Source organism: Festucalex cinctus, chromosome 20 (assembly GCF_051991245.1).
Source record: "Festucalex cinctus isolate MCC-2025b chromosome 20, RoL_Fcin_1.0, whole genome shotgun sequence".
Taxonomy (NCBI): domain Eukaryota; kingdom Metazoa; phylum Chordata; class Actinopteri; order Syngnathiformes; family Syngnathidae; genus Festucalex; species Festucalex cinctus.
This window is the reverse complement of record NC_135430.1, coordinates 21,661,722-21,676,090: the sequence shown is the minus strand read 5'-3', so window position 1 is coordinate 21,676,090 and position 14,369 is coordinate 21,661,722. Positions and strand designations below refer to the sequence as shown.

Sequence of the window (14,369 nt, the reverse complement as noted above, 5' to 3'; positions counted from 1 at the left end):
TCTGTAAGTGAAAATTGGTTTGATTGGTCGAACCCTGAGCGACTGTCATCTAATTTTTGACAGCAAGTGGCAAAATGGCTGCTCCATCAGATTGATTGATTCCACAAACACAATATTGCCGTCATCAGAACACGTGTTTAGACTAGCGGGGCTGCATAAAGCAACAAGAACATTTTTGGGTTGTCTTCCCCTTTAAAATGTCATTTTTATCTTGCATCTGGTTATGAAGTACATGGTATTATGTGGCCCCCAGTACAAAGTAAATTTTGTAGAGTAAATTTGACTCTATTTAGAGTGGGACCAAATAGACTCAGTTTTATTTTCATATTTACACTTGGAAGAGAGTAAAACAAAGAATTGAAAACAAAAAGTCACTCAAGGGGTGAGGAATGAACTCACGACCTTCAACTTGGGAGACTACCGCCTGAGCTATGCCCCTCCTACTGTTTGCTTATCTCCAAAAACAATGTTTTTGGTCTCTTGGACTTCGGAAGATTACAACTGACACGAGCGATATGCTAACGCACTGTTTCTCAGCTCCGGTCCTCGAGTACACCTATCCAGCCTGATTTCCGTGTCTCTCTCAGCCAACACACCTGAGGACCGTTATCAGGCTTCATGCAAGCTTGCTGATTAGCTAATCGTTTAAAACACCTGTTTTGCTGTGGGAAAACAGGCCGGATAGTTGGTACGTGAGGACCGCGGGTGTGAACCACTGTACTGACACACAGTAGGAACATCTCAGGGAGTAGGAAGGTCACTAGTTCGTTCCTCAACCCTTGAGTGACCTTTATTTATTTTTTAAATTCTTTATTTTACTCTCTTTCAAGTGTAAATATTACTCTAAAACTGAGTCTATTTGGTCCCACTCCAAATAGAGTCAACTTTACTCGACAGAATTTTCTGTGTAGCACTGATGAAAAACTCAACCGCCCGTCATCATTTATGTTGCCCATCCCTGGTCTAGTCTATAATCCTTCGTTGTATTACACATGCCTCGAACTAAATAATGAACAAAACGAACCTCTACATTTTTGTACGCACTCACTTCAAACATGCAGTCCTTGACATTTTCCAAAAGGTAGCAAACATTTTCCTTGTAGTAGCCATCACTCTGAATCGTGGTATTCATTTTTTTCCCCCCTCATCTTGTAATTTCTGTTCTGACACACACGCACACTCACATTTCTACTTTTATTTTATTTTATTTTTTATTTTCTTTCATTTCAGTTGACCTAGCTCCAGACAAAAGGAATGGCGAAGAGTGGCAAAATGAAATGATTGCGTAAATGGATAGCTCGTTTCAGTTTGAGAAATAAACACAAAGAAGATGAGAGGGTGAGGGGCAAGTGGATGAGAAAGGACGTGACAGGGGAATATTAAAAGGTTGGACGCTGGAATAGAAATGAAGGCGAAGTGGAAGAAAATAAGAACAATAAGAGCAGAAGTAAGTCATCTCTTTCCATGAATGATTTCTTGGATTCTTTCTTCATCACGGTGCCATCACTTTCAGTTAATCTACACCTCGAAGCTTTTATAGATGCTAACTTATTGCCTGACTTCAACAACTTCTTTTTCTGCAGATCCTTATAGTCAAATGATGATGACGATGATTAAACAAATGTACCCTTCTGCTTTTTATTTGATTACTTGTTGAAATGATTTTTTTTAAATACAATACAAACCGTATGAACATTCTATGCAGTATGTGTTTTACTTAGCTCCCATTTGGTAGCAGAATCCATTTTGTTTGGCTTAATAGTTTCAACAATCTTTATGATTGCCAAGGACGTTATTTTTATTGTATTTTTTTCCCGTGTTTATGTTCCTTTCAATGCTACAAGTACTGTAGGTATATATGGGATACAACACGTATTCAGTCGTCCATGTATTTTTCACCAATACTGATGTTATTGAATGTAACTATAATCTGATATTTTCTTTTGTTTTCATTTTATAAGACAGGAAACACATCTAATCTCATAAATCCTGCCACAAACAAATGGGTTTACGATAGCTATAACCTTCTCATTTCTATAGATTGCAGGACTTTTCACGAGACTGCGTTGCAACTCCTGGTGAAAGATTACCAACAGAATGCACGTGCGCACCATGATCCGCATTGAGACCTTATTCCGGACACCCGGCCTAGCTGCCTGTAAATTACATCAAAATACATAACGCTGCACATACATACTTAATCAGCTAATGTTGTTTTATTCCTTGTTATTAATTTTCTCCCTTTTCTGATTTATCTAAAGTGCTCTGCATCGCACCCATATTTTGTCTCCTTTACAGTTGAGAGCGTCCGTGCGCTTATTCATGTACTTAAGGGATTGCATCGGTAATGAATTGACTCGCTGTTTAGGCCACCCCACATGTAGCCTACTACTCACCTTAATAATGTAAGCAGGTCATAACTCCTTGTAACCCAAGGGTACAAGGTATGCTTATAAAGACATGCACATATTCATTCAGTCCATCTATATTAGCCACTGACCTCTACGTGGGCCAGGTCCTCTCAGTGGAATATCCATTTTTATGTTTGGGGGAATCATTTTGCATCTGGCAAGAAGCACATGTGTCTCTGTTAATGTTATGCTGTTGTAGCAAAAAAAAAAAAAAAGACTGAATAAAATTATGAGGCTGCTTTTACTTTGTCACATTCGCATATTCTAACAATACACAATACACATAAACTATACAAAAAAAAAATCACACACGCGTATTGACCAATGAGTCATTGCTGTCAGTATCGATTTCCTTTTCTCCGAATGACCCCGGTCACCTCAACGATCGAGTGCCAGATATTTCACCAGTATAGTACTGGGTCTCTCTCTCTCTCTCACTCTCTTTTTCATATACTCCACTTCATACTATTTTTCATATTGTTAATAACTATATTTTGAATATGTTTGTTTGTTCATTTGTGGTCTTTATAACTGACACGACCTTTAACATTGGCATCCCTGTGCTTCTATCGTACAATGCACCACTTCTCCTAAAAATTGTAGTAATTACAAATTCTTAGGTATTCATGCGTTTTATCTATTTATGTATTTATTTATTTTGCATTGAACCCCCCCCCCCCAAAAAAAACAACAAAAACGTCAAAAATGTGCTTGCCAAAATTGTTTGCATCTTATCAAAATAGTAAGAAGTGCAAGCTCCATTAATTTGTAGTTAAACTCATCTATGACAAGTAACAGGTGGCAGCAATTTAGAAATCACACTTAAAAAGAGGAGAAGGCGTGTCTGCGTGTACCACACTGAACATTGAGAAAAGTAAGAAAAAGCAAAGAATTGTCAGATGATTTGATACCCAAAATTTGGGTTAAAAATTGACAATCTCAAGACCACAAGTCCATCTCCAGAGATCTGAATGTTCACCTGTGTCAACTGAAATTTTCAACCCACGGAACCGTAACCAACCTCCCTGGGCATGGACAGAAGAGAAAAACTGATGAAAGGTTGCAAGATTGTTCAAATGGTGGATATTGGATAAATAAGCTGTTTGAAGCCTACCACGTTCAATCTGGGTCGTGGGTCTTTGAGATGACTCCGCTCCCTGTGGCCATGAGCTAACCTTGGGTACTTTTCCTCACATGGTTTCTCTGTGCCCCGCCATGTCTTTTTTTTTTTTTTTTTTTTTTTTTTTAATACATATTTCTCTGGTTTCACGTGTGTATGAGAGTGGGAGGGGGTCGGTCTTCTTTTTATGTTGTTACTATGGATTTTTAATTGCACAGAAATTTGTGTTACATTTTTAGGTGTGAAAAATGCTAAATAAAGTTTGACTTGATTTGAAATAAAGGAAATAAACGAGGATAGTGTAGAATTTGTAAGTGATGCAACTTCCTAGTCGAATTCCTTGTCCTTCTCACATTATCATCCAGTTGCCAATCAAGATTTTAAATTAGAGCAATAGGACAGGAGCAGTGCCGATTACACCTCAATCCCTTTGTGTGCTGTCAAGCTTGATCACGCTTTACGGCACCAGAAAAAAAAAAAAATCACATTCATTACCCTAAAATGAGCAAAATTACCTCTCCGTCAATATGTCAGCGCAACTGACTGAAAATGCGAATTGTTTTTGTTTTTGCACAGATGGCCGAGAAGATTGAGTTCAGGACTTTGTTGCTGGATGGATTTGTTGGACCGTCCCAAAAGTATGTATTCTTTTCATGTTTCAAAACACACTCTAGTGTTGACTTGATGAGAGACTACAGCACGACATGCACACAAACACAAATCTCCCCATGCAGTGACAGAGGGGGACAGTAAAGTTGTCCTTCGGGACTGGCTCCTCCTCCTCAGGGAGGCTGAGTGCCGCAGCAGATAAGCGCATCAGTCGTCTCCCCATGGCAATATGGAAATCCCTAAATGATGTTTCCCACCACCATGCAGTGCTGCAAAAACCCTAAAGACTTGCCAGGCCTCTGTTTTAGACCCCCCTTCCCTTTGAGAGGGTGATTTTTTTTTATTAAGTTTCACACTAAACAAGACGATACAACAACAATAACTTTTTGGTCTTGAAATTCTAATCATGTACCATATTTTCCGCACTATAAGGCGCACCTAAAAGCTTTCAATTTTTTCAAAAGCTGACCATGCGCCTTATAATCCAGTGCGCCTTTTATTTATTTATTTATTTAAAATCTTAGTCAATAGACATCATTTGTTTTTAAAATCTAACAAGTTCTGGGATCTCCCAGGGACAGTAGCATGTTTTCAAAAGTTAAATAAACAATTGTTTTCGGGACTAAATAAATTATTCCAAAATTTAAAGTATTCTTTCTTTCTTTCTTTTTTTTTCTTCTTATCTTAGTTTTAATTTCAAACAAAAACAGAAGTTGCAGAGTTCCCAGGCTCAGCAGCATCTTTGGAAAAAAAACAAAAAAACATTTAAATTAGTTCCCTGAAGTTAAGACTTTTTATTTTTTATTTTTTTTATTTTTTAATGGATCGATTATCGGCCATTTTGAAGAATCATATGGCCGATGCCGATATTTGTCAAAATGCTTAATATCGGTGCCGATAATCGGCCCAGCCGATAATCGGTCTAGCCCTATCACTAAGCCAAACTCAAATGTTGATGCGGAGCTTATGATAAAATCCAAATTGTGGATATATATAGCTGATGTGATGTCGTTAGATAAAAGTTAACACAACATCCAATATCTTGTGCCATCATCTGATGTCATATGAAAAATGAAGAACATATCCCATCATAGAGTGTCCAGAAGAGGGTCGCTTGACAGTATACAGTGTAGCCAATTAAAGGTCCCAGCACACATCAACGTTTTGGCATGTGTGCCATATTTGAACTGAGGGGCATAATGGATGCTTGCTGTCAAATACATGGGGGGGGGATTTGCATCACACCTTGAGCGCTTGAAATGCCTGCACATATAGTAATAATAAAATAAATGAAATGAGTAAATCAGGTCTCATGAAATGAAATGACAGACAGGTTGAAACAGCGGGTGAGTTGCGTGCGTGTGCGTGCGTGAGCGAGCGAGCGAGTTTCTTGCCACCAGCGTCAACATTAAACACATCAGATTGAAGCCACCCTGGAGGGCGGCATCACTCAGCCAGGTGTGTGTACTTGCGTGCACAACTGTGTGGTGAAATCCTCTCTTTTATCTACTCTTCCACTCCCTCCGTTTTTTTGTTTATCTACACGTTTTTTTTATATTTATACATTCCGTTCAAATGGCGCACACGTGCTGATCTATCACTGTATTGATGTACGAGTGAGTGAGTGTCATTTTATTCCTCTTTCCACCTCCATCATATATTTTATTTATTTATTTTTAATTTCCTTGAGTAAAATCTCCCGGAGAGTTATCTTGAGTGCTGTTTTCCTTATCCAAAAAGTCTTGGAAAGTGGAAAGTTAGTCAGAGGGGGAAAAAAAAAAACTAAAAAACTTTGATTAAATTCATAATCTCACTTGATAAAGGTGCATAACTTGTTTTACCGCCTGACAGTCTTCCTTGTGTAACGGTTCTAACTTTAAAGAAACACAAAATTGAAAATTCATTTTCCTTCGTTCTGTTAGGCATGAACATTAAAAGCGCAAATATTAATGGCATCTGATTATCTGACAAACGTTTTAGCCGAGTAAATACATTTTTTTAACTCAACATGGGACATGTTTAATGTACCAAATATTCTAGATTTTGTTTAAAAATTAAATACATTCTGTTCAAATGAAAAAAATAAATAAGAAATAAAATATTAACCAAAAAAAAAATTGTAGAAGTGTAATTATAATTATATAATATATTCACAATTTTGAAGTATTTCCAAAGCGGTGAAGTTTTGGTGAGAAACTGCTGCAAGCTAGCGCCACTTACAGGCAAGGAGGACTCACTTCACGTCTTCCCCCTCCGCCATCGCTCGCTTGTGCTCGTCTGCGTCACCAGAACTCGAGTACTTGAAAAAAGGCTGCTATCGGGCCGATACCGATACCTGGTATCATAATGTCAGAATGTACCGATTAATTGGCTGCCAATTATAATCGGTTGATTATTGGCCTTTTTATCACACGATAGAGAAGGAAACAAGTCTAAGAAATGAAGTTTTACACTCCCCCCCCCATTTCCCAGTCACTGCCATGCAGGTCTCTCTCAGGACAGGATGCGGATGTGTCTCGTTTTCTCCATATTGACTTTCCCAGGTCAGGCTCCTCTTCCCCGATTAGCTCGCGCTAACTGATCAATACTGTGGTAGGCCGCTTGCGCAGGGACCCGCACAGGAAACTAATCCCCCCCCACCCTCCCCGTCGCACGAGCTCATAACTAATAATCAGATCATATCCATAATGTTCCAGCTGACCTAGCGGCTCTAACGACGACATCAATCAATCGCCGCCGCTTTCGCTTTCGCGCTTCTCAAGAGACGCGTCCTCTCCTCGCCGTTCGACTCGTCTCGTTCGCTTCCCCGGTCGCGACAACAGCTGCCAGGCGGACAAGTTCGCCGAGAACGACGACGCAGCTCTGAGATGCATCTGGCTGCTCGACGGCGCTTTCTCTCATTAACAAGGAGGTTAATTGCTGTGGCAGCACCCAAGCTGTGTCAAATATCACCCGAGGGAGACGGAGGCAACACACCGGCCACTTGTTTTAGTGCACGCGTCTATAAAAGTGTGCAGGAGAGAACTGGCAACACGTAAAAGAAAAACATGAAGCTTTAAATGTGAAGGGAATTGCGACCAGTGCAATTGTTTGTTCTTCAGATTTTCTGTAATGGTGTCGAAAGAACGAGGTTTCCAAAGCCAACGTCTTTCGCCCTGAGGGCAAATGCACGCGCACGCGTGTATAAGGGGCAAGGGCAGTGAGAAGCAATTTGCATGTGATTACTGCATATTCATGACAAATTTTGTTAGCGTTTGCCTAATAGGGCCGAGTGACAGGTTGAGAAATGGAGAGCCTGTTTTCATAAAACGCGCACACGCAATAATCATCGGGACACTTATGACTCCAAATAGGAATCGCCCCCCCTTTCATCTGCTTTTTTAATGCTCAGCTACTTTATGATATATCACAATCAATCGTCATATAGCCTCATTTGTTGTATGCATAATTGGGAACATGAAGATATGACAGCACGCATTCGAGTAATGACATGCAATATGCATAGCTAATAAACACATTTTTAGGTCAACGCTTCGATTTAATTTAGTGTATAGCACCAAAAGTTTCAAAACTGCATATTGCAGAGTTGTAATAGAAACGAAAATATCTCTTTGGTTGCTTCTAGTTGACACACAAGTTACATGTTGTTGTTGTTGTTATTGATGTTTTTACAATAGGATGAAAAAAGACAATATTTTTTTGCTCATCCGAATGACAAACCTATTTCTTTTTAGTGCAGTTTAATTTTCACAAGGCATGTTTTGGCCCTTCTATGTTTAAAATCAATGCTAATGGTCAGATCAGAAGGGGAACGTAATTTGTCAATATGTGTCGGAATTCAATGTGTGCAAGCATTAGCAAGTAAATGCCTCAAAACATATATTTAGAACTTTTATATCCATTTTTATATTTTTCACTGCTATTTTTACTATGAGCTCTTTTTTTTTTTTTTTTTATATTGTGACCTTTTTGTATTGCCAAGTGTCTCCGTAGATATCTAAACGATTCATCAAAGATCAAAAACAATTACTCTGATAATTGATTAGTTGTTTGTTATTCGATTAAAAAAATATATTACATAAAACTGTGAAAAAAATGAACCTAATGAATGCATTGTTCATTTTCTGGTTATGTTCAAGTACAAATGTATTAAAATAGCAATTGAACATTTTTTCCTTGCATAATACATACATCCTCTTGTTGACAGGATTTGTGTATTTTTTTTTATGATTATCTTGAATAAAATGCAGTGCAAAGTGATCACTCCAAACGAGGGCACCTTGTTGTGATCGTCTGATAGAAAACGATAGCGAGATGCATTGTTGTGCTTGAAACAGAAGCAGACTGTAATCTAAAGTCATCTTTGGCTTTTTTGAGGGAAAAGTTTGTTTTGCCGAAGCGAGCGATTTAACTCTCGATCCGCACGCCATCTTGTCACTTTTGTCAAACGCCGCCTTCCCCTCGCTGCTCGGCGCCAGCGTGCCGACGCGCTTGATCAAATGTGAGTTTTAACATTTTTAATCTGTGCAAAGTTTTATCTGAACAGGCTAGTAAATATCAAATTGTGTGTGTGTGTGCGTGCGCATGGGATTGTGCATACGTCTTTATGCTTGTGTGTTTGTGAACTGTGTGATGTTTTTTTTTCCCCTCTCCTTTGCCATCTCGGGTGTGTGACAGCTGTCACTGGTGACTGAAGGAGTTTTCTGGGCAGAGTTAGCATATTTTTACAGTTGGGACACGCACACGCGCGCACACACGCAGAAATCAGATTCAGTTGCCATCATTTGAGACATCTTGTGAATCAAATTGGAACGAGATTTCGGTTGTATTTAACGAAAACATCATTCTTGTTAGTGGTGGAATACTTTTTATTCCCCCCCCTCTCAAAATTGAGCCTTATTGTCTTTGTAAAGGCAAAATGTAGTGTCGTTCTCATTTTTTTTTGGTATGCTGATTAAACAAAATTGTACTCATAACTGAGCTAGCATGTTTCTTTTGTATTTTTCCAGCTCTGGTTCTCTCGTCCAGACCACTTGCGATGCGGAGGATCCAACAACCTGCGTGCAAAGACGGCGAACAGCGTCTGATGTGGCCCACAAGTGGAGGGAGAGAAATTTGCAGAATGAAAAGGTAACTCGCTCACCACAACTCTTCATTCTTCCAAACAAGACGTCTGAGTCCAACTCTAAAACTATCAATAATTGAGCTTTCCTTAACGGGAATTTGAATTTTACACTCAAAATAGATGTGCAACGATTAATCGAGCACTTGATAACTAATCAATTACTTGTGGCAACAGCACTCCATAACTAATCAACAATTATTATTCATTCATTTTTGATAGTCGATGAATCGTTTTGATCTTTCTTAATTTGAAATTTGTGTCGTATTCCATGAAAAAGATTTTCACCTATTTGTTACAGACCAAACCGGTAACTTTATCATTATTAATTTATGTTTGTGCACTATCAATTTGAAATAATATCCTGTTTTTTTGGGGGGGAAAAGAAAAAAAAAACGGATGGAAATTTTTTTGACTTAAAAAAAAAATCAGGTTCATCAGTTAATTGGAAAAATAATTGACAAATTAATCGATTACCGAAATAATTATTAGTTGCAGCCCTAATTTAAAAACAGACCATGTTATCATTTTGACGGATTTAACAAGACCAAATGACTTTTTCTGTCGTCTCTCTTGTTTCAGTGTGCATGTTATTGTTCAGAATGCTGACTTGGAGGCGACAAAATCTTTTCTTTCTTTCTTTCTTTCTTTTTTTCTTTTAACTATATGATATGCTCGAAGCGGTTTAACAAGCAGGTTTAACAAGAGGCTAAGTAAGGCACCCGTGATGAATTAGCGGCAAATCTCCGAGCTCCGGGGAACAAACATGGCAGCGGCGAGCTGGGCGTTGCGAAATTATACCGACTGCTGTTTTTATTGTCTTCTGTGGCTTTTGGTTAGGGCACATGTAAACACGCACTCATTATCGTGTTTGTGCTGCATATCATTCCAAGTCTGCAATCAAATCAAATAAAAGTAATCAAAGTGCAACTAAGTCATGTCTGCCATCTAGTGGTGAATGGGGATGTTACAATTTAAAACTACAGTCGATGCATATTTGAATTTACATATTCAAGATTTTTTTTGACATTATTTTTCTGAATGATTTTTTGGGGGGGTTTGTATCTTGATTTTAGGGTCTAATTAGGCTGTGGTTGGGGGCCACCAGTTGCTCATATGTGTTCATATTTCTGATTTGAAATCCAAGCAATGAATAAACAACTGAATTCAGTGAGAGGCTCCCATGAGAAGCGGCTCCCTTCCAAACCATCACCTTTCGTCTGCCCTTTGAGCATTTCTCAAAAATGTGAACATTTACCAACACGATGTTTTTCTTTGCATGAAGCTACAATCTGGAACCTTTTAGCCCCAATTAAAACAACTTTACATCCTTAACAATGCAACCGATGCAACTTGAATTCCTCGCGGTACAAAATGTTTTCATCCGCAATGACACGAGTCGCAATCATCTGCGCACTGTTTTCATTCCTTCGCCCACACTATAACCCACTTGTGTGAGCGTGCGTGTTTATTTGTTGAGGCATCGCATTCCGCAGCTTGACCTCGCGTCGCCCGCGTCAGTCTGACAGAAAACCACAATAACATTCGCAAGTGTGCTTTAATATATTGTAATTGTAAGATTTATTTTTTTTCTCTCGTAGCAAATAGGCAGTATGTATCAAGAATGTGAAGCTGGTCAAATTTAAAATTTGTAATTTTTGTGCAGCATAACATCTAAATGCTGCTTCACCTTGTTTACTTCGAACTCCACTAATTCCACTAATTGACCCAAGTCTACAGATCTCTTAAATATTAAGATGAAATAGTCTTTTTGTGCTTGTGGATTTCCTTATTTTAGGTGGCAAGTGACGCGGTTGAAGCCGACGCCAAGTTAGCGCACTTGCAGAGCGACGTTTCCTGTCTGCGAAGCCTCCAGAGAGACAACATGAAGGAAATTGCTGAGAAAGACCTCAGCATCACGAAGATGCAAGCGAGCATTTTGCTGCTGCAACAGGAGGTTGTCAACACGCATGCTCAGGTGGGTCGAAACAAAAAAAACAAAAAAATAAAATACGGGAATATATAGTTGCGTGATTGACCTGACACGGCACATGAGCGGAAAACCGGAAGCGCTGCTGAAGTTAAAAGTTGTTTTGTTGTTTTCATTAAAAAATGTGTGTAATGTAAAGTATCAAGACAGGTATTGACTTTATGGCCATGTATCATGATTATTGTATCGCGATACATATCATTAGGCGACCACTGTATCGTGATATGTGTTATATCGTGGCTGTTTTATGATCAGGAAGTAGAAATAAGAATAGAAATTTGCCATTCACTCAATATTTTATCCAGTTAAAGCCCGATTCCCAGTGAGGGGCCGGACATTTGGGTAGGTGGCGAATGTTGATTTCGCGTCAGGGCTCGTTAGGATTCGCTTAAGGTCGTTTCATTCGACGCTAATTAATGGAACATCCTTGCAACAAGAAAAAAAGATTAAAACATGAGGCAAACGTCAAGAACAAGTGGATGAGGAGGACAGATGTGGCAAATGTTCAAAAGTGGGCTGAGAAAAAACTGCTATTTGGAGTGTGGAGGTGAACATATTTATACAGTAAATAGATCCTTCGCCTTTCGCCAAAATGGATGACAATGTGTAAATGAGGCTGCAAATAAGAACATTAATTCTCCTCAGCGTTTCCTTCATTTTAATTGACTTCCCGGGTGCAATTGAATAACTCCATCGTAAACCCAGGGAAGATCATTTGAACGAATTAAAGACTAACATGCTTTTCCAATTACAAATGGATTAAAATCGTTTCAATTTGCATCCGTGCCGCATCTCCTCTCTGCTATTATCTTTTTACGAATATCGTCGCTGATACCGACACTGAACACTGCTAGTACATTTGAGAAATACCATTTCGAACAAAACAATGACGGATCATTTTAAACAAACAACTATATATATATATATATATATATATATCCCTTTTCCTCTTCCCAAAAAAGTGCTTAAGCCATTTTCTTTTATGATGTAATCAAAGGTAGCAAAGTCCCACCCCTCGCACATTTGGTATCATTGGAAAGCTCGGAATGTCCTCGATAGAGCAAGTTAAGTCACTCGTATGCACTGGGTGGGAGATATTCACGTTTAAAAAGGTCCACTACAGAGGACAAATTTGAATTGCTGGTAGTCAGCAGGATATCGATATATGTCTGGAACATCAATTATTCTAAAATATCAGAGACGTGATACACAAACATAAATTTCCAAATTAATATTATCATGTCACTAAATGATTTATTTCATTTTTGTTCAGGGAAGTAACACGTGTTATAATCACTTATACAGACATTGGCATCAGCAAGGAGGAAATGAAAATATTGTTTTCAGAGTTGTAATTCGATAATTGGAAATATAAATTAAAACAATTTGGATTTGTGTTAAAGTGCAAAAAGTCAGGTCTTTTGCAGATGTAAGGAAATACATAAATGTCAATTTTAAGTAAAAAAGTAAATAAGTGATTTATGGCTTCATGAAGCAATATCAGATATAAAAAAGGAAAACCAATTTGATATCAATTAATTGATTTTTTTTTTTCATTCCAAAAGTCTCCAACCTGCCTTATATTGGCTTACTCATAATGTGATTTTGTGTTTAATCCTTGCATCACAAAAAACACCAAAATATTTACGTTGCTAGCATACAACCTACCTTGAGTAGTGAAAAAAAAATAAAAAACAGCAGAACACTTCACCTTAATTCAGACCTCAGACACCCCCCCCCCTTCCTTCCATCCGCCATCTCGCCACAACCGCTTCAAATTAATCTGCAAAATATTGATTTGAGGAGCACGGTAGCGAGGGGGGGGGCGCACGATTGCGGCCGCATATTAATAAGAACGGGCCGCTCTTCATCTCTCCTCTATACTTTAAGATCCTCATATCTTCATAATTGATTAATGTTCCTTTGTGAAGTGGGAATGAATAATACATTAGCGGGCCTGCTGCGCCCTCGGGCTGATGAGAAAATGTTTAATTTCAGTAAATGTAACGCTCGCTCTCCTTCTCCTTGCCTTGCTTTCATTTTGCCTCTCTGCTTATTTGGGAGTGCTGAAGTTTGTTTGTGAGGAGCATCTTGTGGATTTGCGTTTTTTTTTGTCCCCCCTCACTGTTGCCTTGAAGGGTATGTTAAGCATCAGAAACAAAAGACAGCAAGTTGTCTTTAAAAAAAAAAACCGGGAAAATAAATCACCCCACGGATATTTTTTGCACATGAAAATGCATCATTAATTTCTGCTGCATCAGGCAGCAATCAGCGGGAACGTGCAAGCAACCTGGCGCTCACCCCTCCAACGCGCCGTGTTGTGACTGGCGCCGCCGCTCATCTGGCTGACAGCGCTAATTATGCTAAACAGACGGCTAATGATGATGATGATGATGATGATGGGGGATTTGGGCGCATGGAGCCAAGCGCGTGCGCGCGATTTGGCGGGCTCGGCGGGGCATCTGGCACCTGACGGCGAGCGTCTGCTGGCGTTGACGAGATCGACGATGAAGCCGACGCCCACAGGTCCCACTTCATGCCTACTTGGCGCACACGAGTGATGAAGGAGCCCGACGCAAATTGAATAAACAATGCTTATCTTTTAACAAGGATCCTAATTAGTGATGCTAATGAGCCTAGATAAGCCAATTAACCTCATGAAGTGGTTTTATGTGGTTGTGCCTGAGAGCATATCAGACACTTAAGAAAGCACATTTGCCTAATTAGCGTTCATCGACATAGACATTACCCCCCACCCCCCCATCTTTATTGTTGTTTTCAAATGCATCTTAAGGGGCTTAAGTACGGAAGCGCGGAACTGTCAATGCGGACAAAAAAAAACAAACATATTGCGCTTATACTGCAATGAAAACTATTATATCTAAAAAATATATATAAATATATGTATTGAGGAATTTACGACACGTACTGCACAAAAAAAAAAAAACTAGCCACCAGGGGGTGCTAGAACGGCACAAATGGAAATCAACCTGACTTTTTTTTTTTTTTTAATAGATGTGCTTGTTTTAATGTCGTGACATGACGATGACGATATATTGTGGGAGATTGAATATCGCGATATCACGATATTGCCGGTATCTTGACATCCCTACTGAC

At 39.0% G+C, this 14,369-nt stretch overlaps 1 protein-coding gene across 3 annotated transcripts in view; it reads left to right on the top strand.

Annotated features, from left to right (window-relative positions):
• Positions 1 to 14,369, top strand: part of LOC144009098 (uncharacterized) — a 268,151-nt gene that overhangs the window by 5,262 nt on the left and 248,520 nt on the right. For all 3 annotated transcript variants that reach the window (XM_077508606.1, XM_077508605.1, XM_077508607.1), the window contains 3 exons: positions 4,108 to 4,169; positions 9,150 to 9,270; positions 11,061 to 11,240. In XM_077508606.1, the coding sequence (XP_077364732.1) occupies positions 4,108 to 4,169; positions 9,150 to 9,270; positions 11,061 to 11,240 (363 nt within the window). The remainder of the gene's footprint in view (positions 1 to 4,107; positions 4,170 to 9,149; positions 9,271 to 11,060; positions 11,241 to 14,369) is intronic.